The sequence below is a fragment of the Peromyscus californicus genome, unplaced genomic scaffold, assembly GCF_007827085.1.
Source record: "Peromyscus californicus insignis strain IS unplaced genomic scaffold, ASM782708v3 Scaffold_9__1_contigs__length_137607984, whole genome shotgun sequence".
Taxonomy (NCBI): Eukaryota; Metazoa; Chordata; class Mammalia; order Rodentia; family Cricetidae; genus Peromyscus; species Peromyscus californicus.
The window spans coordinates 21851690-21877300 of record NW_026294617.1 but is presented as its reverse complement, the minus strand read 5'-3'; the positions used below and the strand labels follow the sequence as shown (position 1 = coordinate 21877300).

Here is a 25611-nt window from a genome sequence, read left to right as displayed (position 1 = left end):
TTATTTGTAATAGCCAGAACCTAGAAACAACCTAGATGCCCCTCAACTGAAGAGTGGATAAAGAAAATGTGGTACATATACACAATGGAGTGTAGATGAATTTCTAACTGGTCTCATCAAATAAGAAACACAGAGCCAAATACAGAGTTAAAGCCTAAGAGATCAGAGTAAGAGCCAAGACTCCCTTTAACTTACCACTTGCTGTCATCCTTCCCCTGAGAGAGAGATTCTCCCTGTGTGACTTGTGTTTTATTGCTTTCCTGTTCTGCCTTCTCATTGGCTCTAAATCCAGCCACATGACTTCCTCATCACTACCTGTCTATACAGACCTCCTGGTCTCTATGATTGATACTGGGATTAAAGACTCAAGGGTCACCACACTTGGCTGTGTCCTTGACCACACAGAGACTCTGCCTGCCATGTGATCGGATTAAGGGCGTGGGCTACCACCACCTGACTTCTATTCCTGGCTTGATAATGACCTCTGAGCTCCAGGCAAACTTTATTTATTAACATACAAATAAAATCACATTTCAGCACAATTAAAATATCACCACAGTAGAGTACTACTCGGCAGTAAAAATACAGTGACATAATGAAATTTGCAGGCAAATGGATGGAACTAGAAAATATCATCCTGAGTGAGGTAACCCAGACTCAGAAGGACAAACATGGTATGTACTCACTCATAAGTGAAAGGTAAAGGATAACTAGACTACGACCCACAGCTCCAGAGAGACTAGCTAGGAGGACCCTAAGAGGGATGCATGGATCACCCTTGGAAGAGGAAATGGATGAGATCTCCATCAGTAGACTAGGGGTAAGGGGGGCAATGGAGGGTAGGGGATAGGGAATGAGAACATAAGGGAATAGGATGGTTGAGCTGGAACAGGGACAGAGTGGGAGAGCAATGAAGAGATACCATGATAGAGAGAGACAGCATGGGGATAAGGAGAAACCGGGTGCTAGGAAAGTTCCCAGAAATCCACAAGGATGACCCCACCTTAGACTACTAGCTATAGTGGAGAGGGTGCCTGAACTAGCCTACCCCGGTAATCAGATCGGTGAACACCCTAACTGTCATCATAGAGCCTTCACCCAGTAACTGATGGAAGCAGATGCAGAGATCCACAGCCAAGCACCAGGCCAAGCTCTAGGAGTGTAGTCGAAGAGAGCAATGAGGGATTCTATGAGCAAGTGGCATCAAGATCATGATGAGGAAATGTACAGAGACACCCAAACCAAACTAGTGGGAACTCATTAACTGGACCAATAGCTGTGGAGCCTGCATGGGATTGAAGTAGGCCCTACTGATAGGCGAGACAGTTACATAGCTTGATCTGTGCAAGGGGCCCCCTGGTAGTGGGATCGGGATCCATCCATGGTGCATGAACTGGCTTTTTGGAGCCCACTGCCTATGGTGGGACACCTTACACAGCCTTGGTCCAGGGGGAGGGGCTTGGACCTGCCTCATCTGAGTGTATCAGGCTCTGCTGACTCCCCACAGGAAGCCTTGCCTTGGAGGAGGTGGGAATGGGGATTGGGATGGGGGGAAGGCTGGGAGGTGGGAGGCGGGAGGGGAGGGGATCTGTGGTTGATATATAAAATGAATAGAAAATTTTTTAATAAAAAAGAAAAAAAACCAAAAAAACATAATGACAATTGATGCTAGTAGAATTTCATACTACAGCTTTGTAAATATAGCATAAATAAAATTTAAAAGTCAATTCAAATCATTCAAAATAATTTATTTTTTAAATTTCACAAAACAAAACTATTATTTACATCAGTTGCAATAGCACTAAGTATTAGAAATCAATTTGTTTCAACTCTTGAAAACAATTATGAGCATAAGCAAAATTAAAAGAAACAAAAAGAAACAACAAAATGCTTGTTAGGTGATGATTATACGACTGCTCTGACACACCCACTTTCAGATATAAACAGCAGACACATTCAAAACAAATTAATTTATTTACACAAATGTTCCAACGGAACCCAATTGTTTTCCATCATATGTGCAAGTTTTTGTAGAATCACAAAAGTCAATCTGTCTGAATCTATATACCCAACTTGTGCCAATTCAGAAGGCTCCATATCGACATAGCACTGTGAAATCAGCAACGTCCGAAGCCCATAGGCTTCACGACAACTATAGTCTGCTGTGCATTGTTTTGGAAAAAATAATAAAAATAAAAAACAAAGAAAAAATTTCCTTCAAACTATGTATATACAAGAAAAAATGTATCTTTCATATCCATTTCTGAACTTAAAACCTATATACATAATTCTTCCTTGCTTTTGACATGTTCAGATATGGACAGACAGTGGGACTATTTGACTCTTTAAGAGTTCTATAGAAGAGATGAATACAACATAGTGTATCTTCTGTGAGAAGGATGAGCTGAAATGTTAGGTATTCCTTGTGTGGGTGTGTTTAAATGTATTAAAGGAATTTTGTTCTTGTAAATAATGTCCTTCAAGAAAACCTGAGGCCAAAGAGCATTACTACAGGATCTCCTAAGGTCAAACAGACCTTGTTTGTGGAATCAGGGTAAATGTGTGGAATTTATCTTGCTAGAAAAATAGACAACCATTTTTCTTCCTTTTTGTTTTCTGATTATCACAATTAAACATGAGAAGATGCTAATGCTGATTCCCAGGACACACACTTTCGTGTGATCATCTACTTCCCTGGTCCTTCACCCACGGGGGCCGAGGCAGCACTGTCCTGGTGTGAGTTGTCACTGGGTACCTGTGGCTTTCTCCTGCAGTTCACTGGTAGATGCAGGCTGAGCAGCACTTGGTGGTGTGGAGGAGTGAGGTGGGAGTCTATGGTGATTACTCTCCTCCCCAGAAGTAGATGAATGTCTTTTTCTTCCAAATTCCTCACTCATAGGGGGCTGCAAAGCATGAAAAGACACTTTCACTGCTCCCCTCAGCGTCTAAGGCCAGACTTTCCAACCAGGGGATTCATATTGGTGCTTTGAGCAACTCACGGTGTTAAGTTTACATTTCCTTGGCAGACTGGGATTAGCTTGTTCAGTCAACATAAACTTGACTCACATTTGGGGAATAAGCACAGAGGGGGTTCCCTCTTTCCAAGAAGACGCTTGGATGTATTGCAATTCTAGCCCCTTCCTTTCCACTGAGCTCCCTATTCTGGGCTTCTCTAGTGTCTAGTGTTTAACAGCTGAATGGAACCAGAACGGGGAGGTAGGTGCCAAGCCAAACAGCCTCAAGCCAGTTTGACATTTCACCCAGGATTCCCATGCTAGAGGGACTAGATAGTATTATGGAGGATACTAAATTAAACATCTTCAAACCCATTTAGACTGCAAGCAGGATGGGAGAGGATACTCTGTATTTAAATCAAGTGCATTGGAGTCTTTTTCAGTTATACAATTATTGGTCCAACTGTATGTATACCATTAGACTAATATTTTTGAATCTGAAAAACAAGTTAAAACAGTCATCTTCGGCTCTCTGTTGTACTTAGAACTGAGGGTCCACATTTGTGGCTTACATTGAGGCAGGAATGACATCTTTTCTACTTTCAGCCCCACTCTTATCCCCTTTCTACCTTTCAAGTTATTTTCTTGGTTTAACCTTTTTCTTTTACACTTGAAATCACAGCAATTAAAGTATCTACCAATTAACAGTCTTGCATTAATTTGCCAGGGATCTACCCAATCCAGAACTACACATACACACTAGGCTCAGCCCTTATACTAACTTTATTATGAAGAAACTCTAAATGCATATCAGCACACACTCTAAAAAATTATATGGGTAAAAGCACATTAAAAAGTAGAAAGTTGCTGCCAGGCAGTAATGACCCACGCCTTTAGTCCCAGTACTCAGGAGGCAGAGGCAGGTGGATCTCTTAGTTCAAGGCCAGTCTGGTTGATAGAGCTAGTTCCAGGACAGCCAGGGCTACACGAGGAATCCCTATCTGGAGCACTCCCCCCATGACCCCCCAAAAATATATAAAGTTATGGCTGGAGAGATGGGGCTGGAGAGTTAAGAGCACTGGCAGTTATGGCAGAGGACCACAGTTGAGATTCCCAACAGTGATATCATCAGGTGGATCACATCCTTTTGTAACTCCAGCTCCAGTGAATCCAAAGCCCTCTCCTGGATTCTGTGGGTTGCCTCCATATATACATACACACATGCACAAATAGGATAATCTTTGAAAGAAAGGGTAAAACGTTTGGGTGAGGATACAGCTCAATGGTGAACTCTTGCTCAGCATATACAGGCCCTCAGTTCAATCTTTAGCACAGAAAACAATTTAAAGCTAAATCAGACAAAATTTAGTGAAAAGGTTTCACATCAGAAAAACCAGTGGCATCTCCTTAGTCTAGAAGCCATCGAAGTGTGGCTGCGTATCCAAATTCAAATGCACTGATAACTGTACCATTATGTAAGATGTTCACATTGGGAACTCTGGGTGTGTGTTCATAAGTGTGCATGTGTCTGTGTACACATGCATGTGGAGACCAGAAGTTGATGCTGGACATCTTCCTCTGTCACTCTCCACCTGTCTTTGGAGACAGGGTCTCTCACTAACCCTGGAACTCATGAATTTGGATAGGCTGGTTGGCCATTGCTCGAACACCCTCTCCTCAGTGTCAGAGTTACAGATGCACACTCCACTGTGCTCAGCTTTCACATGGATGCTGGGGATAGCTGATGCAGGTTTAACAAGTACTTTACCAACTGAGCTATCTCCCCAGCCCCTAAATCTGGGAAATCTAAATGAAGAAAATAATGGTAATTTTCTTATCTATTTTTGTACCTGCTTTCAAAGTTTGATGTCAAAAGCAGAAAGTTAAAATTTCAAAATTAAAAATCAAAAAATTTAAGATTAACATTATAAAAATTTGTTGAGTTATACAGGTGATACAAACAATAGGGGAAAGAAATAAAAACTTACATCAATACGGAAGTCTTCTAACTTCTTAAAACTACAGAGGTATTCCTGAAGTTTTGGGTCAACAGACTGTGTCTTAGATTGAGAATATTTCAAATAGGCCCAAAATTTTTCCAGTCCATATAGATGGCCTTAAAAACAAAAGAATATATTATATGGAACTAACAAATCTATCATACATATGATCCCATCAGTAGTAAACGATCTGCAGCCCAATAAGACACACAATAAATTAGCAATGGTGGCAGCTAATATTCACTGATCATTTGCTATATAACAGGTATTATTTAAGTTTTATCACAGATCAAAATAATCTGAACCACACATAACTGGCCTGGTGAGATGGTTCCTCTTGTCTACATTACGGATGGGAACACGGGAGCTGGCAAGGTGAAGGAATTGGCCTAAGTCACATGGCTACTGAGCAAGGGAAGGGGACTCAGACCTAGGTATCTGGACCACAGACTACACTCCTCACAGTATAATTTTGCCTTGCCAAGCATACCCAATTATGCTCATGAGAAGGAACACTAGTGAGCAGCCATGTTTATCAAGAAGTTAATGTTGACATATACCTCCATAAGGTAAAAGCACCTCACAGACTAGGTGTGGTGGTCCACACCTTTAACCCCAGCACTCAGGAGGCAGAGGCAGGCAGATCTCTGTGAGTTTGAGTCCAGCCTGGTCTACAGAGCGAGTTTCAGGACAGCCAGAATTGCTACACAGAGAAACCCTGTCTCAAAAAAACAAAATCCAAACCAAAAACAACCAACCAACCAAACAAACAAAAAGCCCCATAGAAGGAGCCTTCTCATCAAGAACTGTAATAGTGGGCAGGATCTTAAATTATACATCCTGAAGATAAATTCTGCAAGTTCTTTCTTCTTTACTGAAGCTACATCTGTGTTTGTGTGTGCGCTCACACACACATGTGCAAGTGGGTGCGGGCCAAGTCGCTTGTTAGAGCAGATTCCTTCTGTTAACTATGGGTCACAGGTCTGACAGCAATGCCTTTCCCACTGAGGCATCCTGTCAGGCTTCCTTTCTAGTTATTGACAGTTCAAGTCTACAGTTTCCAAAGACAGTGTTTGTTTTTACCAGATTCGTAGTCTTTTTTGGTTTCTTCTTGAAAATCCTTAAAAATTTCTTGTCTGAATTTTTTTTCCAGTCCATAACTATAAAACCTGAAAAGACATTCTAACCCATACCTATGGAAAGGAAGAAAATGGTGTAAAATTGTGGCTTTGCTAGAATCCTGCAGGTACTTCACAGTGATATTTTATACAAGCAAACATGGCACAAACCTCAACGAGAGGTAAGTTCAGTGTGTTTCTTGTTTTTGTTTTCTGAGACAGTGTCTCACTCATTACTCAAGGCTACCTAGAACTCACAGTGTAGTTTTAGCTGACCCTGAACTTGACAGCCTTGTGCCTCAGCTTTGTTAGTTCTTGGATAGCGCACAAATTTTAACAGACATGCTAATCAGTGCAGGGCAGTGTTATTTCCTAAGAACTGGTCAAAAGATTCAGTGACATTGGAAATGGTTTAGATTTTTCTCAAAGTAAAGTTTAAATGGTGTACTCGTTTCTTGAATATAATCTTTTGTCTGGAAAAGTCCACAATTTTGATCTCAACTATAATGGCATAAGCTTAATTAGCTGGCCCCTGACAGTTATAGAGTATACTCACAGTGGATCTGTTGACGAGAGGGCTGTGAACTCACTTTACACATCAGAAAAGCATTTCCTTGTCTCTTCTTCTAAATACCTAGAGACCCTGGGATAAGGACTGAGGCATCTGCCTTGGAAGCTGCCCTTCTTTCTTAGGTTACTGCTCTGTGAGGAGCTACACTGAAAATACTCTATATGAGGCCACTTGTGGCTAGGAAATGATACCCTGGCCAACAGCCAAGGGAAGGAGCCCAAGAAGGTCCGAAAGGGATGCCAGCCCCGGAACTATGCTGAGTGAAGTCCTATGAGGAACCTTGGGTTGGAGCTACCTGGCTAGATGGCTCCCATAGTTTTGCCCTTAGGAGTTAACAACTGATTGTTTTCCTCTGAGTTTAGGGGTTGTTTACTATGTAGCAACAGAAAACAAATATAATCCTCATTCCAGTTATGTTGTGATTATTTTCAAAATCAGACAACTTGAAATTGTGGTTTTTTAAAAAGAATATTAGAAAAAGCATTAGGAAACGTTTGACCTGTAATTCTCTTTTGCATCTTCCCAAGCAAGTTGTCTAAATTCCTCATACATTTTCCTATTGAAGTGGTCTCTGAGGAAGAAGGACCAGAAACGAAAGAGGGTGTTCATTTCCTGTGAGTGTCCAATTCCCAAGCGTTTTCTCTCTGGAAAGAAATAATACCTCAAAATGAAAAAAACAAACAAAAACTAACTCTGAAATGGTAATTGAGATGTTTAATGGAGATGAGTAACTAGAGGACCAACAGTAAACCTCTGACACACTGTTCAAATTATAAATACTTGTCAACAGCACCAAGAATGTACTAAATTCACTTACTTATGTGTTTAAGCTATAAAAAAACACAGGAAAATATAAACTAAAGGTATCTATTTATAAGTATATAAAATAAAAGGCTATCTCAGCAAGATATGAAGTGACAGTCAAGTTTTAGAATCTCCTCTAACATCAATGCAGCTAGACAAAGGACAGACACTTGCCATTTAGACTGAGTTTCCCTATGATCTCAACACAGCTAGGCAAAGGACATGCATCTTACCACTTAAACACCTTCGACGATACTTGTGGTACACTTGTTGGGTAAAGCCGTTCTCCTTCAGCAGCTCATGAGATGGGTGCTGGAACTTTGGGAATGAGTGAGGGGTGCAGCTGCAGCTTCCTGCAAGCGGTGCACCTTCCGAGGGTGAAGCAGCTGAACTGCTGTTTGAGGAGAGGAAAAAGTATCAGTGGTGCACCCCAAACAAGAGGACTGGATTCTCATCACCAGAACTCATGTGAATGCTGGGTAAACATGGCAGCTGCCTGCACTTCCAGATTCAGAAGGTGGAGACAGGAGATCCCTGGAGCAAGCTGCCTAGCAATATCAGCCATATCAGTGATTCTGGGTTTGACTCAATGAGTAAGGTGGAGAGTAATTGAGGGACATTCCTGACATCAGCTTTCATCCTCTCTGTGTCTGTGCACACATACCCACATAGGTATGTGTGCATATATGCGTACATGTGCACATGTACACACATGAAAGGAAGAAGGAAAGCTCCCAAAACATAAAGCAATGTGTGCATCTTATTTCGTTACTACCTGCCTGAGCAGTGTAAAACCATCCTTAACTATTGATACATACATCAACAGAAGATATGCTATACAGGTCCAATATAGCATCACTCAGAACAATGTCACAAATTCACTAAAACTCTAAAAAGAAAATGAACAGCATATTTACTCTTCCAGATTGTTAATTTATTTGAGATTAGTTTGTTGTTGTTGCTGTTGTCAACATTATAGTACCAGAGAAAACCTCAACTTAACTAGATTAAAATGAAGGATGGAATGAAAGATAAAACCTGACAGGGAGAAACTAATAATCTCACCTTCTCAAAGTCATACCTGCAGGTGTCTAAACTAGTCCCCTCAGAAGTCCCTACCACCTTGGCCTTTCTTTCTTATGAACCCGCTATTCGAATTTAGGTCTTTTCTTCCCCTGGGTTCACTGTTCTTCCTCTACATTGCCACCAAGATCCTCCTAAGACAGCAGTCCACATGAGCAGTTCTCAAAGTGCAGGCTGGCCCTGGAGGGTACAGGAGAACCTTCCCAAAGCCAGCAAACCCAGACTGTTTCCATACAACACTAAGACACTCTTGGCTCTTTCTAGTGTTGGAGTCCACCCTACAGGACAAAAGTAATGGTGTGTTGACATAAGCTGGGGCTGTGGTCGAGGTTTATTACTAACTGTATTCTTCCCTACTATGTGCTTGCAATGAGAAACAAAAGTAGCTTCACTTTTGAATGAAGTGGAAAAAGTAACTTTATGACATCACAGTTACAGAGTGACAGAAACATGGAAGCCTCAGATTTGTATGGTGGAGATGTTCTGAAAACCTTCAACTGCACACTTAAAGCAGGATGGAAATGGAGAGAAGGCAGGAAGAGACGTGCATAATCTACAACCCCAACAAATCCTGGCTGCTCACTGACCAGACAATGTGGCCCAAATGGAGAGCTCCAGGTTCCGTTGAAGACATCTCAAACAGGAAAGGTGGGGTGTGACAGACAATATTAACCTCTGCCTTATACACCTGCATGCCTGGGGGCACATACCTACACACATGCATAGTTAAACTTTCTGGGGCATGTGTGTGTGTGTGTGTGTGTGTGTGTGTGTGTGTGTGTGTGTTTGCCACAATTTAAATATATGTGACAAAAACACAATGCTTCCATGGTCTACTAAAGATCAGATGTCTCGTGCTGAAGCACTCATGTGATTAAGCTGTGAGGTAAAACAGGAGGCTTTCACATGGAGTAAGTACTGTTTTTAAAAAAATCTTTATTCGTGAACTATCTTACCTACCACAGCACTGTCTGAATTAGAGAGACCAATGATTACATTCTCCAGGCTCATTATTTGTGAGATGTTGCCTTGACTGGGTCTTTAACATCAAGAAAAATTACTGAGTATTTTCAATGATAAAACTTGAGTTTTCAAGCAAAAATGAGATTTTACAAATTTTGTATTTGTCAGAACCTAATACCTAAAAAGACTTTTAGTGTGGTGCATGCCTTTAATCCCAGAATTTGGGAGGTAGAGGCAGGTCTCTGTGAGTTTGAGGCCAGCCTGGTCTACACAGTGAGCTCCAGAATAGCCAGAGCTGTTGTTTCACAGAGAAACTCTGTCTCAAAAAAACAACAAAAAGATTTTTCCCACTGGTACCTAAAGACATTTTTAATAAAATAATGGCCTTTTTGTGTGTTTATGTTAAGATATGCGTGATGTAAATTATCATGTTAAACACTAAGTGTAAGCATATCATTCACTGGCACTGTATATACAACGGTATGCAGTCACCACCACCATCCACACCCCAGACTCTTAGCACGTCCAACACTTACCTATTACCTGGGAACGTCTACTCTGCCTCTCACCCACAAAATGACCTCATTCTCCTTCCATCTCTGAATCAGTTTTACCTGCTTTATGCCAGTATGATGATACAATTTATCCCTCTGTATCCAGGTCATCTCAGTAAGCACTTTTTACTTTGTTTTCAAAGTCCATCCTTGTAGCAAGGATCAAATTTCAGAGTCCAGGAGTATGGACCAGCGGCAGAGTGCTTGTCTAGCACATCCAAGTTGCTGGGTTTGAACCAAGCAATAATAAATAATAAAGCAATCCCATTCTTTGATAGCTGAATAACATCTATACTCTGCTGTTCTGACATGACATTGTGTTTATTTAGTCATGTTGGTGGACATTTGAGTTTCTAACTTTTGGCAGTGAATATTGCTGCTATCAACATGGGCCTACAAATGTTTTTACAACTTCAGATAGGGCTGAGCAGAAAGCTTTTTGGCAAGGTGCTTGCTTAGAAGCATGACAGCCTGAATTCAATACCCAGAACCCGCATTTCTTAAAAAAAATCAAGCAGTAGCACATGCTTGTAATCCCAGTGTTGGGAGAGATGGATGAAGGTATATCTCTGGGTCCCACAAGGGAGCCATCCCAGAGTTCTAGGCAAGTTCAAGGCTAGTCAGGGACACTGTCTCACAAAAAGGTAGACAGTGCCTGAGAAACAACTAAGGCTGTCCTAACCTCGACATGAATAGAACACACTTATGAAGACCTGCATTTCACACAAACATGTACACATGTTTACCCAAATATACATAGGCATGTACATTGTCTTAGAGTTTCTATTGCTGGGACGAAACACCATTACCAAAAAGCAAGGTGGAAAGGAAAGGGTTAATTTGGTTTACATTTCAGCATTGCTGTTCATCACTGAAGGAAGTCAGAACAGGAACTCAAACAGGGCAGGAGCTGATGCATAGACCATGGAAGGGTGTTGCTTACTGGCTTGCTTCCCATGGCTTGCCCAGCCGACCTTCTTATAGAACCCAGGACCACCAGCCCAGGGATGGCACCACCCACCATGGGTTGGGCCCATTGATCACTAAATGAGAAAATGCCTTACAGCTGGATCTCATCTAGGCATTTCCTCAACTAAGTCTTGTCTTCTGGTTGACACACAAAACCAGCTAGAACTTATATACACACAGAATCCCTCTGGGTAGACTCTAGGAGTGGTATGTCTAGGCCATACAGTAATTCTACACCTTGACATTTTGAGAAAATGCTGAACTCTTCAACAGAGGCTTCAGCATTTTATGTTCCACTAGCAATACAAGAAGATTCCAATTTGTGTACATCCTCACAAACATTTTCAGAAAGTTTTTATACTTCTATAATCATCTTGGGCTACATAACAAGACAGAACAGACTTAGGTTGGCTTAAACAACAGAAATGTATTCCCTTAAATTCTAAAGGCTTTTAGAAGCCCAAAAACAAGATGGAGAGTAGAAAAGGTGTTCTGGTTCTTTTCTGTCAACTTGACCCAAACTAGAGTATCCTGGGAAGAGGGAACCTCAATTGATGAATTACCTCCATCAGGGCCTATAGGTAACTTTGTGGGGCAGGAGCCCCCAGCCCCTGGGATATTTGAAAGCAAGCCAGTAAGTAGCAATCCATTCTGGATCTGTTTCAGTTCCTGCCTTGAAATGCTGTCCTGACGTCACTAAGTGATGACTATCCTCTCTCTGCCAAGTTAGTCTTGGTCAATGTTTTATCACAACAGAGAAGTAAACTAGGACCCTCTGAGTGGTGGCATACACCTGTAATCTCAGAATGCAGGAGGCAGTGGGCAAACAGGTCACACATTTGAGGCCAGCATGCTCCACACAGCATGTTCCAGATTGGCCTGGGCTCCATCATGAGTTCTTATCTCAGAACCAATGGTGGGAAGAGAACCTAGTATAGTACACCAATTGTCTAGCATGCACAAGGCCTTGGGACTTGATTCTCAGCATCCTCCTCCTAAAACAGAGTTGATTTCTGGTGAAACTTCTCTTGACTTGCATGTGACCACCTTCTTGCTATGTCCTGTCTTCTGTTCAGGCACAAAGAAACATGCCTGATGTCTCTACGTCTTCTTATAAACCCCTTTATAAGGACGTATGTATTTTAGAACAGGATTCTACCCCTATGCCCTCATTTATTGCCCCCTTAAAGGCCCTATCACCAAAGACACTCACATGAGAGGTTAGGGCTTCAATATATGGGTTCTGGGGTACACAATTCTATTCATTTGACCTAGTGGTATCTTGTAAGTTTCTTCTTATTTTTTTAGTTTTTGTCTAACCAAAGACTATGTCACAATTCTTTTCGTGTGCTGAGTTGCCACTTGTATACCTTATCTTCTCTAGAGAAATGTCCATTTAAGTTTTTCACACATTCTAAAATCAATCTGTTTTTTCATTAAAGATATGTTTTCATTTAATTGTGTGTGTCCATGTGTGGGCATGTGGAAATGCAGGTGACTGGAGTCCAGAAGAGAATACTAGCTCCTCTGGAGCTGGAGTTATAAGCAGTTGTGTGCTGTGGGATGTCTTTCTGTATACTGTGAGAATGTGTTGCTCTGATTGGTTGATAAATAAAGCTGCATTGGCCTATGGCAAGGCAACTTAGAGGCAGGTGGGAAATCCAAGCAGATATATGGAGAGAAGAAAGGAGAGGTAGGGAGATGCCAGCTGCCTCCGAAGGAACAGCAAGATGCCAGCAGACCGGTAATGCCACAGTCACGTGGCAACTTACAGATTAATAGAAATGGGTTAAGTTTCAAGAGCTAGCTAGCAAGAAGCCTGCCGCAGGCCATACAATTGGTAATCAATAGTAAGCCTCTGAATAATTATTTTATAAGTGGCTGAGAGACAGCAGAGCCGGGTGGAGCTGGAGAAAATTTCGGCTACAGTTGTAAGTCACTCATCAGAATGCTGGGAACTGAACTTGTGACCTCTGTAAAAATAGTACACATTCAACCACTGAGCCATCTCTCCAGCCCCTCAGCCTGTAAATTGGTTTATTTTATTTTATTTTTTAGTTTTATTGTACTTGTTGTTGAGTTAAGAAGTCTTTAGATGTCCTGGACTTAAATTCTTCATCAGATACATGATATTGTAATTTCTCCACTCAAGGCTTGATCACCAGTGTGGCACTTTGGGGAGGTAGTGGAACCTTTTAGAGGTAGAATTAAATGGTGAGTCTTTAGGTCAGAAGCCTATAAAGGTGATGATGGGACCCTGGCCTCCTCTTTTCTCTCTTTTGCTTCATGGCCATGGGGAAAGTAGCTTTGCTCTGTCATGCACCCCTGCCATGATGTGCTTGCTGCCTGTGCCTACCACAGGTCCAGCACAGGTCCATAGCACAGGTCTGGCACAGGCCCACAGCACAGGTCTACAGCACAGGTCCAGAGCATAGGCCCACTGCACAGGTCCACAGCACAAGTCCAGCACAGGTCTAGCACAGGCCCACAGCACAGGTCCACAGCACAGGTCCAGAGCATAGGCCCATTGCACAGGTCCACAGCACAGGTCTAGCACAGGTCCACAGCACAGGTCCAGAGTACAGGCCCACAGCACAGGTCCAGCACAGGTCCATAGCACAGGTCCACAGAACAGGTCCACAGCACAGGTCCACAGCACAGGTCCAGAGCATAGGCCCACTGCACAGGCCCACAGCACAGGTCCAGCATAGGTCCAGCACAAGCCCAGTGCACAGGTCCAGCACAGGTCCACAGCACAGGCCTACAGCACAGGTGCACCCAAACACAGGCTGTGGAACGTCCAAAACTGTGGGCTCAGATCAACCTTTTCCCTTTCATCCTTATTTTTTGTGGATATAGAGCTGTGCTCAGTGCTCTCTCCTGTGTAACCTCTGAAAGATTGACAGCAGTGTGGTCATTTCCTTTTTAGTGGGGGTGAGTGAAAGCCAGGAGGACATCCGATGTGCTGCTTTGTCACTCTCTCCTTATTCCCTAGAAACAAGGTCTTTCACTGACCCTGGAGCTAGGCTGGCTGCCAGCAAGCTCTGGTGTGTCCGTCTCTCTCAGAGACAGTGCTGGGGCGACAGAAATGCAGCCATGCCCAGCTTTGCATGGGGGTGCTGGGGATTCAAATGCAGGTCCTCATGCATGTGAGGCAAGTGCTTTTACCCACTAATCCATCTTCGGAGCCCTTAATGTGCTAATTTTTTTTTTGGATATTTCTACTTTTATCTGGTCAGTGTAGCTTTGTTAGTTTGTTGACCTTGTTAAAGAGTTCAGGGCTCGGTTTCCTGTTGCTTTATACTCTGTTGCCACTCTTTGCTCCACTCTACTATTGTTTCTTTTTCTCTTCGGATTTAGCTGGGTCTTCTTTTTCTAGTTAAAAATACACATTTTCATTAACACTTTGAGAATTCCATACAATGTATTTCGATCATATTCACTCACCACTTCAGCAACGAGGGGGACGGGAGCAAATAGAACAGTGCAAGGGGCTGGTACTGGAACTCAGTTGACAGTGCTTTGCTAGCATGAGTGCACAGGCCTGGGTTCAGTCCTTTGAACAGCCCTGCAATCCCAGCACACAGGAAGTAGGGGCATGAAGTCAGAAGCTCAAGGTCAATCATTCTCAGCTACATATTGAATTTGAGGCCAGCCTGAGTTACATAAGACCTTGTCTTTAAAAAAAAAAAAAACCAGTAAAGAAAATTGAGTTTACATAGTATGAAACATTGCAAGATGGATACCAAAAGCAAAACAAAAGTCAGCAGTAACTATTTATGTGTGCAGTCAAAGTTAAAGACCTAATGGTAATGCAATAGCTCGAGCCAGAGCCAAGCTCAGGGTCACCACTGACACTATCATGAAATGGACTTTAAAATGATTGTCTGTCATTAAATATTGAAGATCTGTTGCCAGGTGGGAACACACACCTTTAATCTCAGCACTTGGGAGACTCTATAGGGTGATCTGAGGTTGAGGCCAGCTAGGTGTACATAGTGAGCTTTAGGCCAGTCTAGGCTACATAATAAGACTCAGTCTCTCTCTCTCTCTCTCTCTCTCTCTCTCTCTCTCTCTCTCTCTCTCTCTCTCACACACACACACACACACACACACACACCACCCAATGTATAAGGTAAGCAACACATATAAACAGAGAACTTGCTGAGGAGAAAATAGTATGTATGTTTAAATACAGGTCAAAAGTATTCAAAGCGAGAAAGAGTAGGGAAGTTAAACACCAGAGATCCAAGAGCACTGAGACATTACACGTTATGACGTGTGTGTATTGTGAATCTAAAATAAAAGCAACAAGAGGAAGAGGGTCTGAAGAGACAGCTCAGAGATTAACATCATTTACTGTTCTTGCAGAGGACCCAGGTTCAGTTCCCAGTACTCACATGGTGGCTCACAACTACCTGTTCCAGGTGAACCAAGCCATCTGCTGGTCTACAGGGGCTCATGAACATACATGGCACACAGAAACTCACTCAGACACATATACATATAAACAAAAAATAATTTTAAACAGTACTGAAGACAGTAGAAATTTTTCCTAACTGAATATAACAAACTAGTACTAAGACTATCAGAGGAATATAACAGGATAAATATTGTGTGCATACAAATGTGTGTTTGACTGTAAATACCATGGAGAATCTGACAGACTCAGGTTTGGTGGTTCATAACTGTAATCTCACACATGGAGGCTGAGGTCTGAGGATAGCCCGAATCACATAGCAACACACAAAAACAAAACAAGAATCTTGACTACATAAAGTGACACTGTTTCAAAAAACACAGCAAAACAGCCCAAATATGAAAGAAAACCCTCGTAGCTACATTAGCTACTGACAAGGCGGCTTTCAACAGGAGATACTGCCAAGGACAAAAGGAAGTGTACCTAGTGGGGACACAACATGGTAGTGACCTGTATTTAAGTGTGTATAGACGTTAAATTCATCATCACCATCCATATTTGTGGCAAGTTGTAGGGTGGGACAGGGAATAGACAAGTTATGAATGTCAATTATTAGCAAGAAAAATATAACATGATAAAATATGACTCTTAGGAACTCTTAGGAACCTGGCAACACACCCTTTTAATCCCAGCACTCAGAGGCAGAGGCAGGTGGATCTCTGTGAGTTCAAGGCCAGCCTGGCCTACAAAATGAGTTCCAGGACAGCCAGGGATACACAGAGAAACCTTGTTTCAAAAAATGGGGAAAAAACAAAACAAAACAAAACAAAAAAACACATTCTACCTAAATTAATTGTCACTGACCATTCCCTACTGATCTCTAAACCTGCTAAAACAAAGCAACAAACACACACCAAACCAAACAGAAAAACAAATAAACAAACAAAAAACCAACCCACTCATGGGTTAAAACAGTTCATGGAACAACACACACACATTTTATCTGTTAAGGACAATGCATTTAATGAGAGCAATGTAAAATCACTCTACATAGGTATTGATAAAATAAGTTTAAAGATTGTGAATTTAGGATGAACTCTCTAGCATTTTTTTTCATAAAATTAATCTATTCTGGGTCCCGCCAAATGGCTCAGCAGAATTTAATGTGAAACAAAAAATGATCAGACAGTAATTCTGAAAATATCTACTACAAACAGGAAATAGGCTTTAATTGTTTTGTATTTATTGTGTGTGCAGGCACACCTATACACATGCCATGATACTAGAGGACAGATGATGAGGGATTGGTTGTCCTCCCACCACATGAGTTCTGGGGGCCAAGCTCTGGTTGTCAGACTTCATCGCAGGTACCTTTACCAGTGAGCCATCTCAGGGGCCCATGAATAGGTTTTAAATAAACAGCACAGTAATGATTTATATTTTCACCTATTTTTGAGGTAAATAATGGTCTTTTTAAAGCTAAAGCTAAAAGAAAAAAAATACATCCTGCTAATAGATTATCTAAATTGTTCCTTCCCAAGAGGAAAATAAAATCCAAAATATTTTGTTTCTATTCTGTGTATGTGTTTATGTATATATATGTATAATACATATATATGCACATATACATTGGCTTTTCAAGATAGGGTTTCTCTGTATAACAGCCCTGGCTGTCCTGGAACTCATTTTGTAGACCAGGCTGGCCTTGAACTCACAGAAATCTGCCTTCCTCTGCCTCCCAAGTGCTGGGATTAAAGGCATGGGCCACTACCACCCAGATCTGTTTCTATATTCTTAATGTAGTTTGAGTAGACCGTTTAATACAAAATTCTTAGCACCTCTCAGGAACCTTCTAAATATTATGAAGAATCTAGGCTCCTTGTAAAGAAACTTTCCAACACTCATACCATTTCCAAATCTAACGATTCCCATTTATAAGAAAGAACTGAAATGGAAAGCATGCTCTGTACCACTGGAGTCTTCTCTGTGCACCCCTTGGAGAACCATCTTGAAGTCTCTCCTCCAAGTGCTCCCTTCAGAGCTGTGCTTCCTCCCCCCTCTGTGATTGCTCATTGTTGTATAATTTTCTATATATTAATTTTCAAACCCTTCCAAACAGCAACTTAGTACCCTTTTCTGAAAACTTGAAATGAGAGCACAAGACAGTGGCTAACAAGCAGGTACCTGACAGAGGGTGGTCTTGGCCCATGGTCCCTGGAATCCATCACCCACCCAACGTGACACTCTAGAGGGGGGTTTGTGCTGTGACTCGTCTTCCTCTTTCGTGGACTCTAAAGAAAAAGTCAAACATTGCAATTTCTTTTGGTAGTATGAACTTCACAAGAAAATGAAACCCTCTGACTGCAAACTAACTCACACATTTCCCTACTGCAGATGGCACATTGTGAAATCACATGAAGTCACAAAACCCAAACACCTTACACACAAGTTAAAAAGCTTAACAACGAGGACCCTGACTTGGTTTGAGTACAAGGCTAAAGGAAATCAACACAGAATAATTCACTACATGCCCATTGTTTTTTATCACATGACTCTGTAAAAGAAGGTGCTTCTCAGTCTGAGAAAACACCACTGCGGTAAATACCATTTTAAAGTGAATTGTTACAATTTAGAAATGCACACATTAAGAAGCCTTCTCTTGCACTGTTAGAGGACATACAATGCAGGCCTCATATCCCGGTCCTTTGTACCTTTACATCGAAGGCACTTGGTTCTTTGACCACAGGATAAAATCTCAGTGTTTTGTTAGGATCTTGTGACCAAGTCATTCGATGTGCTTTAGGAGTGCACGCAGGATGAATCCTGAGAGATGATGGAACTGCAGAGGGCACTGTGTGAGCCTTTGTTGCTGAAGTCATTTCTGAAAGATCTAACAGCTTCTAAGCTCATTTATCAATCAAATCTGCAAAGTAGCTCTTGAAATTACTTTAGATGCTAGGAAAAGACTTTACTTTGAGAGTAAAGACAAATCTGAAATTGTCTAGGCACAACAGTTTTTCATTGAAACATTTCAAATATCTTAAAAAGAATTTAAAAAAAGTACTTGGTAACTGTTACCTAGTTTTACAACATTCTGTTCTGTTTTCTAGCGAGAAGGCAAGATGGTTCGCAGGTCAATGTACCTTCCACCAAAGGCTGATGACCTGCATCCTGCTGCAGAACTCATATGGTGCAGGCAGAGGACAGATGACTGCAAGCTGTCCTCTCACCACTGTGCATAAATTGTGGGGAGTGTGCACCCACACATGTGCACAAACACATAACTAATACAACTTTTAAAGGAAGGCTTACATCCCTGTTGTCATTTAGAATTCAATTTCCTTCTTGCTTACCCCCCACCTCAGAGATATCCAAGCTCTAAAACTCGGTATTTTAATGTTACTCCATACATACAATAATGTTTTCCCTAATTGACTCTATACACAGGACATCAATCTTTGTTTCATTCTCTAAATTGAACATGTCTCTTGTACTGGTGTACCTTTCTCCGGGGTTTATACGAATGAATGGAAATGCCATCGCAGCAGGTCTTCTACTTTCTCAAGGCGACCACCTCCCCACTCTCTGCAGTGGCTCACCAGCTGACACTCACCGGCAAGCAGCACATCAGACTTCGGTCAATTTCACAGCCAGGTCAAAACCAGTTTTTCTTCAGACTTAGGAACTTTCACATCACAGGATCTGAATGCTATTTACACTTCCTGAGTAGTTACAGTGACCTTGAGCGTGTTAGCACAGACCTACTTAACCTTCCAGAATTCCCCTTCTGTAAGCTTATCACTCACTATCCTTTGGCTGTTTTTCTATTGAGCTATTTGCCTTGTTGATTTTTTTCATCAAAATCTTATGGTAAGACAAGTGAGCCAGAGATGGACCAAGAACCAGTGGCCAACATGCAGGCTCTATTTTTGTGTTTCTTGTGATTCACATGTTTCTTCTTTCATTCCACAAATAATATCAAGTACTTGCTATCTGCATATACTCTGTAAGGCTGTCAAGTCAAAACTGAACTTACCCACATGCCACTCTTCCTAAGATTCCTCTCGTGTTCACCAGTTGCTCTGAAGAACCCAGGAGACTAACCTCTACTCAGAACCACGCAGTCCAAAAGCCTCTCTCTCCTGATTTGCTCCACCTATTTATTCCCACTCTCCACTTCAATTATGGTTTCCCAAACAGCCATCCTGCTTCCTTGATGCATAGTTTTTTCTTCTCTCTGTAAGTTCTGTTCTTCATCTGTGTACAACCAGTTGGCTCTGTCTCTTGTCTGAGACACTGCCCCTCTGCACTTTATCCGGTTGTTGCTTCTGCTATAGCTTGGATCTGGAATACCTCCCAGAAGCTCAAGTCTGAACAGCTTCATACTCAGATTGGCACTGTTGGAAACCATGCAAACTACTAACGCAGTAAAGCTTAGAGGAGAGTCAGGTCACATAGAGGCATGCCTTTGTCTATCCCCTTTCTCTTTGTGCCTCCCACTCACCATGAGGTGGAAAGGCCTGTTTGCTCACAAGCTCCCACCACAGGTCCAAAGACAACAGCAAGTGACCATGGACTGAATTCTTAAAACTCTAAGCCAAAATAAAATTCTCCTTCTTATATGTTTCTCAAATATTCTATCATATCATTAGAAAGTTGAATCATAGTTTCAATTTAGCCCATTAACATTTACTCTTATCTATCATCTCATAAGGCCCCTGAAAACAGCAGCCACAGTCTTACTGAGTACCAGTGAGAAGGAATATTAAACTTCATTCAGTTGTGTTTATGCTATTTACTTCTGCCAAAATATCACACAGTCTTGAAAATAAGAATGAGCATATAGTAGAACAATGTCAAATCAAGCACTAAGATGAAAGAAATACCAAACTTCTAGGATCAACAACTTTCTGGAACAAATAAGCTCCCTAGCACTGGGTTATGACCTCTGGGTGATTTGCACTGATCAGCTGGGTTTGCCAAGGAAATAATGACTGAAGTATACTGTATAACATAAGCCTTGGAAATCCTGAGTCTAGAACCCAATAATACTAAATTATTAGAAACATATACAAGAGGAAATGAGAACGTAGTTAAATGATAACAACAAAGATCAAAGGACAAGAGCAAACTTTAGGAACCCCATCAATCATCAGCAATATGACAGCGAAACAATGGCTGGAGTAAGTCACAGGGAAGCAGGCTATGAACTCTATGAGCCCACAATGAAACGTTAAGACTCAGTTACACTCAAAGGTTGCTGGGATACAAACTCAGTATTTTGAAAACTGACAAAGTGAATCACAAGAAACAAGAGTTTGTTTACTTTCCTACAAAAATTTAGTTTTATTATCATTCTGAAACATAAGAAGAAGAATTTCCAGAAAAACAATGCATCTGCGAGACTGAGTATGAAGTTTCAGAAACAAATAGATGGTGAAGACCGGTCAAGATAAAGAAAGAATGTCAAACTACCAACAATGCTTGAAATCAGGTCAGGCTGGCACATGGAATCCCTTAAGCTAGCTCCTACATTTTATCTGTATCTGAATATTTCAAAGATCAAATGATAAAGGCCTTTTAATTACATTTATGCACTTCTGTGTAGGGGGTTTGAGGGTATGGAGGTCAGAGGACAACTTGGAGTCAGTTCTCTCTTTCCATCACATGGCAGTTTGCAACTATCTGTACCTCCAGTCCCAGAAGATCTGGCACCCTATTCTGGCCTCCATGGGCAGCAAGCACATATGTGGTGCATAGACACACATGCAGATCATACACACATACAGATAAAATAAATAATTTTAAGTATGCATATATAAATAGAGAACAAGCACATATTAACATTTTTATCAAGTACTAGCCTGGCAGAATAGATTAGCAGCAAGGAGCTTTCAACACTGTATAATTGTACACTGGAGGGGGTTGCTGATGTGCAACTATAACATTTACTGAAATTCAAATGATAGCCTTAAAGTGGTTAAATTTTTAAAAAAGATTTACTTACTTATTTTATGTATGAGTGCTCTATCTGCATGTACAATTTTATGTCAGAAGAGGGCATCAGATCCCACTAAAGATGGTTGTGAGCCACCATATGGTTACTGGGAATAGAACTCGGGACTTAACGCTGAGCCATCTCTCCAGCCCAAAGTGCTGTAAAAACAAATCAGGCCATCTGCTCTTCAGAACATCACAAGCCATCTACCATCTATCCAGATTTCACTAAAAGCTTATGAAGGAACGTCTCATAAGCTAAACAGTGGCTAACAAAATGTGGCCCTAACCAGCACTCTGAGATGGGAACTTGTTAGACATGTGCATTCCTGGATTCAGCCTATAACTTACTGAACCAGGAACTTGATGTGGACCCCCATTTTTAACTAGTTTCCCAGTGAATAACCAAATGCTTGCTAAACTTAAGGACCACTGAGCCTACTTTTCTACAAGGTGAGAATTTCCAAAATGTACCCACACCAACTCAAAGTGCAGCTCAGGATGATCCCTTCCCACACTACTAGCTGCTGCCCACAAGAGCTGCCTTGTACAACAGCAACACCAATATTCATGGGAGACAGAGACTTCAAAGGGTTTGTGTTCGTCACTTTGTTTTTAAATCAATAAAAGTGTCACTAAAGCCAAGTTCAGCAAATGCCAGAGTGTAAATATTTTTGGCTTTTTGGGTCAGGAGACCTTTGTTGAAACAGCTCAGCTTTGCCTCTGTGGCATGAAAACAGTCCTTAGTAATAATGAAAGGTTTGACCAACTACCATGGGTCAGAGTATGCTGACCACAGACTGAACTAGAACAGCCAGTCATACTGGGCTTGAACTTTTTTTGTTTTTACATCCCAGTGAAAGTTCCCTGCCCCACCCTCTCTTCCCAATACCCCTCTCCCTGCATCCCATCCATTCCTCTACTGTTTCTCTTCAGAACAGGTGGGCATCCCATGGATAACAACCAGCAATTGCAATTATATCAGGTTGCAATAATAATAAGCACCTCCCCTCCTATTAAGGCTGGATGAGGCAACCTAGGAGGCAAGGGTCCCCAAAACAGGCAACAGAGTCAGAGAAAGCCCATGCCCCCACTGTCATGAGTCCCACAAGAAGACTAAGTCACACAATTGTAACATATATGCAGAGGTCAGTCCCTTGCAGGCTGCCTGGTTGTCGGTTCAGTCTCTGTGGGCCCCAGGATAGTTGGTTCTGTGGGTTTTCTTGTGGTGTCCTTAACATTACTGAGTCCTGCAATCCTTCCTCCCCCTCTTTCATAGGATTCCCCAAGCTCTGCCTAATGTTTAGCTGTTGGTCTCTGCATGTGTTTCCATCAGTTGCTGGGTGAAGCTTCTCTGATGACAGTTGGGCTAGGTCACAATATGTGAATATAGTAGAATATCATTAAAAATTATTTCATTGACTTTTTTTTGCCATTCATGTTTGGTTCTATCCTAGAGCAATGGAAACTCCCAGGAAACTATGAGGGTGACTCTAGCTAAGACTCCTAGCAATAGTGGTTACGGAGCCTGAACCAGCCATATCCTGTAACCAAGCAAGACTTCCAGTGGAGGGTCTGGGACCCCAACCCAGTCACAAACACTTCAACCTACAATTTGTCCTGCTTACAAGATGTGCTGTGGTAAAGATGGCACAGAAACTGTAAGAGTGACCAACTAATGACTGGCAGAGCTGGAGACCCATGCCCAGAGAGGGAGCTCCCCCCTGAGTTCCAGGACTCAGAAGCAGGATACCCCAGAGACCTAGGATAAACTTTGCTTAAAAAAATTGCCCAGTGGTGGCACATGCCTTTAATCCCAGCACTCAGGAGGCAGAGACAGGTGGATCTCTGTGAGTTTGAAGTCAGCCTGGTCTACAGAGTGAGTTCCAGGACAGGCTCCAAAGCTATACAGAGAAACTCTGTCTTGAAAAACCAAAACCAAACAAAAAAACAAAACACACACACACACACACACACACACACACACACACACACACACACACACACACACGAGGAGGCAAGAATGAGGGACAAACCCAGGGCAAGAAGTCAGGCAGCCACCAGCCAGCTAGACATAGAGAAGTAGTGAAAGTAAGATATACAGAAGTAAGAAAGGTAAAAAGCCTGAGATAAAAGGTAGATAAAGAGAAACAGGTTCATTTAAGTTGAAAGAGCTAGTCAGAAACATGCCTAAGCCAGACCCAGCATTCATAACTAATAATAAGTCTCTGTGTCATGATTTGGGAGATGGTTGGTGACCTAAAAGAAAAAGTCTGGTACATTTTGGTGTTCTAACATGGGGTCTATATTTCAACACAAGGCCTGAGAAAGCTGGGGGAAGAAAACATACAGTGGAGCACTTAAACAGCCTTTTCACACTAAGTAGAAACAAAAAGCAAAGTGAAAACGCCTGATCACAGTGCAGGGCACCAACTACCGAGAGTTGGTGTGGTTGAATGCAGTTCTTGGTCACACACCTCCAACCAGGCCCTAGAGCTTGAGGCTCTGCTCTCACATATCCAAGAAGGGGTGGACCCAGCCGCCAAAGCTGTGGCAGAGGACCCAAAGATAGCTTAGCCATATAAGATTTTGCCTTCTTGTCGGGGAAAGTTGGGGGTGGGTTGGGGGGGGAAGACTGGGGGGGGCAGGAGGAGGAAATAAGAGGATTGTTTATTGGTGTGTAAAATGAATGCAAAAATTTTCTTAATAAGGAAGGAAGGAAGGAAGGAAGGAAGGAAGGAAGGAAGGATTATAACAATAAAAAAAATATTTTGCATGTGGACAGAAAAGGCTAGAAATACACAGTAAAGCAAATTCAGACAGAAGAAAACCTCTAAACAGGTTATAGTGTATTTAAAAATGTACATGGGCTTAAGAAAAGAAAAAGGATATAGACAGTCATGGAAAAAAAAAGTTTAAAAATAATAAAGCCTTTAAAGAAAGAGTAAGGTAATATAAAGGAAAAAAGCCACATTAAGATGAAAAAATACACAGGGAGTCTAAATCCTGTATGGTGTTGGGTTGTCTTTGAATTTTTTGAATGCCAATAAACAAACAACAGCTGCTGGGAGAAGGGATTGTGAAAGAGATTGCTGAATTAAACCAGCCTACATAATTTAGGGATGTCTTAACTTTAAAATGGAACTCAAAAAACTGTATTGCTTTGGGTAAGAGGTTATGCTTATTTCCACAGGAAATGAAAGGTTGTAGATTTATTCAAGGTTAATAGTAATCAGGTTTGATTGGGGAAGAACCCCCCCCCCGAAAATCCTTGCTACAGATATAAAGAAATAAACCTAGAAAAACTACAAGACAGGTGTATATTTTACCTGCTCAAACATAAAACAACAAAAAAAAATCATCTTTGGCTGGCTTGTGTACAATGCACAGTCCACACTTGGGTTAATGCAGATATGTATGTTACCTTTGAAAGTTTGTGTGTTTTCAGAACAAGGGGACCAGACATCAATGAAAACAAGTGGTCCAGGTGATCCTGACTCTCAGAGTGCCTCTGTTGCAGTTTCCTCAGAGTTCTGCATCCAGAACAGCTTCAAGACTGCTGGCTGAGATGGTCCAGCCTCATAGACTATTCCAGCGAGGACTGCAGATAAGCCTTGTGCTTCCCCATTGCACAGAGACTGGACAGCAAATGTTAAAGCTGGTTTTCCCAGAACTTGACCATTATTTCAGTTTTCTCAGGTTCCCAAAAAAGAAGTCTTCATCTACAGATAGCAGGAAGCAGTCTAGAGAACACAACACCCACATTCCCAAGAGGTGAGGTGGGTGGTTTTTGGTCATTTGCTGGGTTATGGATGTTTGTCATCATTTAGTGGGGATATAGGAACAGGATAAAAAGACAATTATTAACCCTAAATATTTTGCATTGGCAAGGATTTTGGTATATATACATATACCAAAATTAAATTAAAGTTATTTTGTTGTACTGTATATATGTTTCTGTTCTTGTTTAAGGTATTGTATTTATGCACCCCATTTAAAAATGTAATGTATAATTTAATAATGCAGAATAGTAGTTAGTCATCTATAATAAAACTTGTAGTCATATTAGGCATGTTTCCAAGGTTAAACAGATATATTTAGATAGATGGTCTTCAAACACTTCAAAGACCTACAGAATATGGCATTTAAGCTGTTTAATAACCTGAGGCTTTTCATGA

The 25611-nt window shown here is 41.5% G+C and overlaps 1 protein-coding gene across 1 annotated transcript in view; it reads right to left on the bottom strand.

Moving 5' to 3' along the window:
* Window positions 1–1727: 1727 nt before the first annotated feature.
* Larp1b (La ribonucleoprotein 1B) overlaps window positions 1728–25611 on the bottom strand; it is a 102389-nt gene continuing 78505 nt past the window's right edge. Inside the window, 8 exon segments of the mRNA XM_052730731.1 lie at window positions 1728–2903; window positions 4943–5070; window positions 6038–6147; window positions 7143–7287; window positions 7681–7841; window positions 17621–17727; window positions 18148–18359; window positions 19243–19252. Coding sequence (XP_052586691.1) covers window positions 2745–2903; window positions 4943–5070; window positions 6038–6147; window positions 7143–7287; window positions 7681–7841; window positions 17621–17727; window positions 18148–18359; window positions 19243–19252 — 1032 coding nt within the window. The 3' untranslated portion in view covers window positions 1728–2744.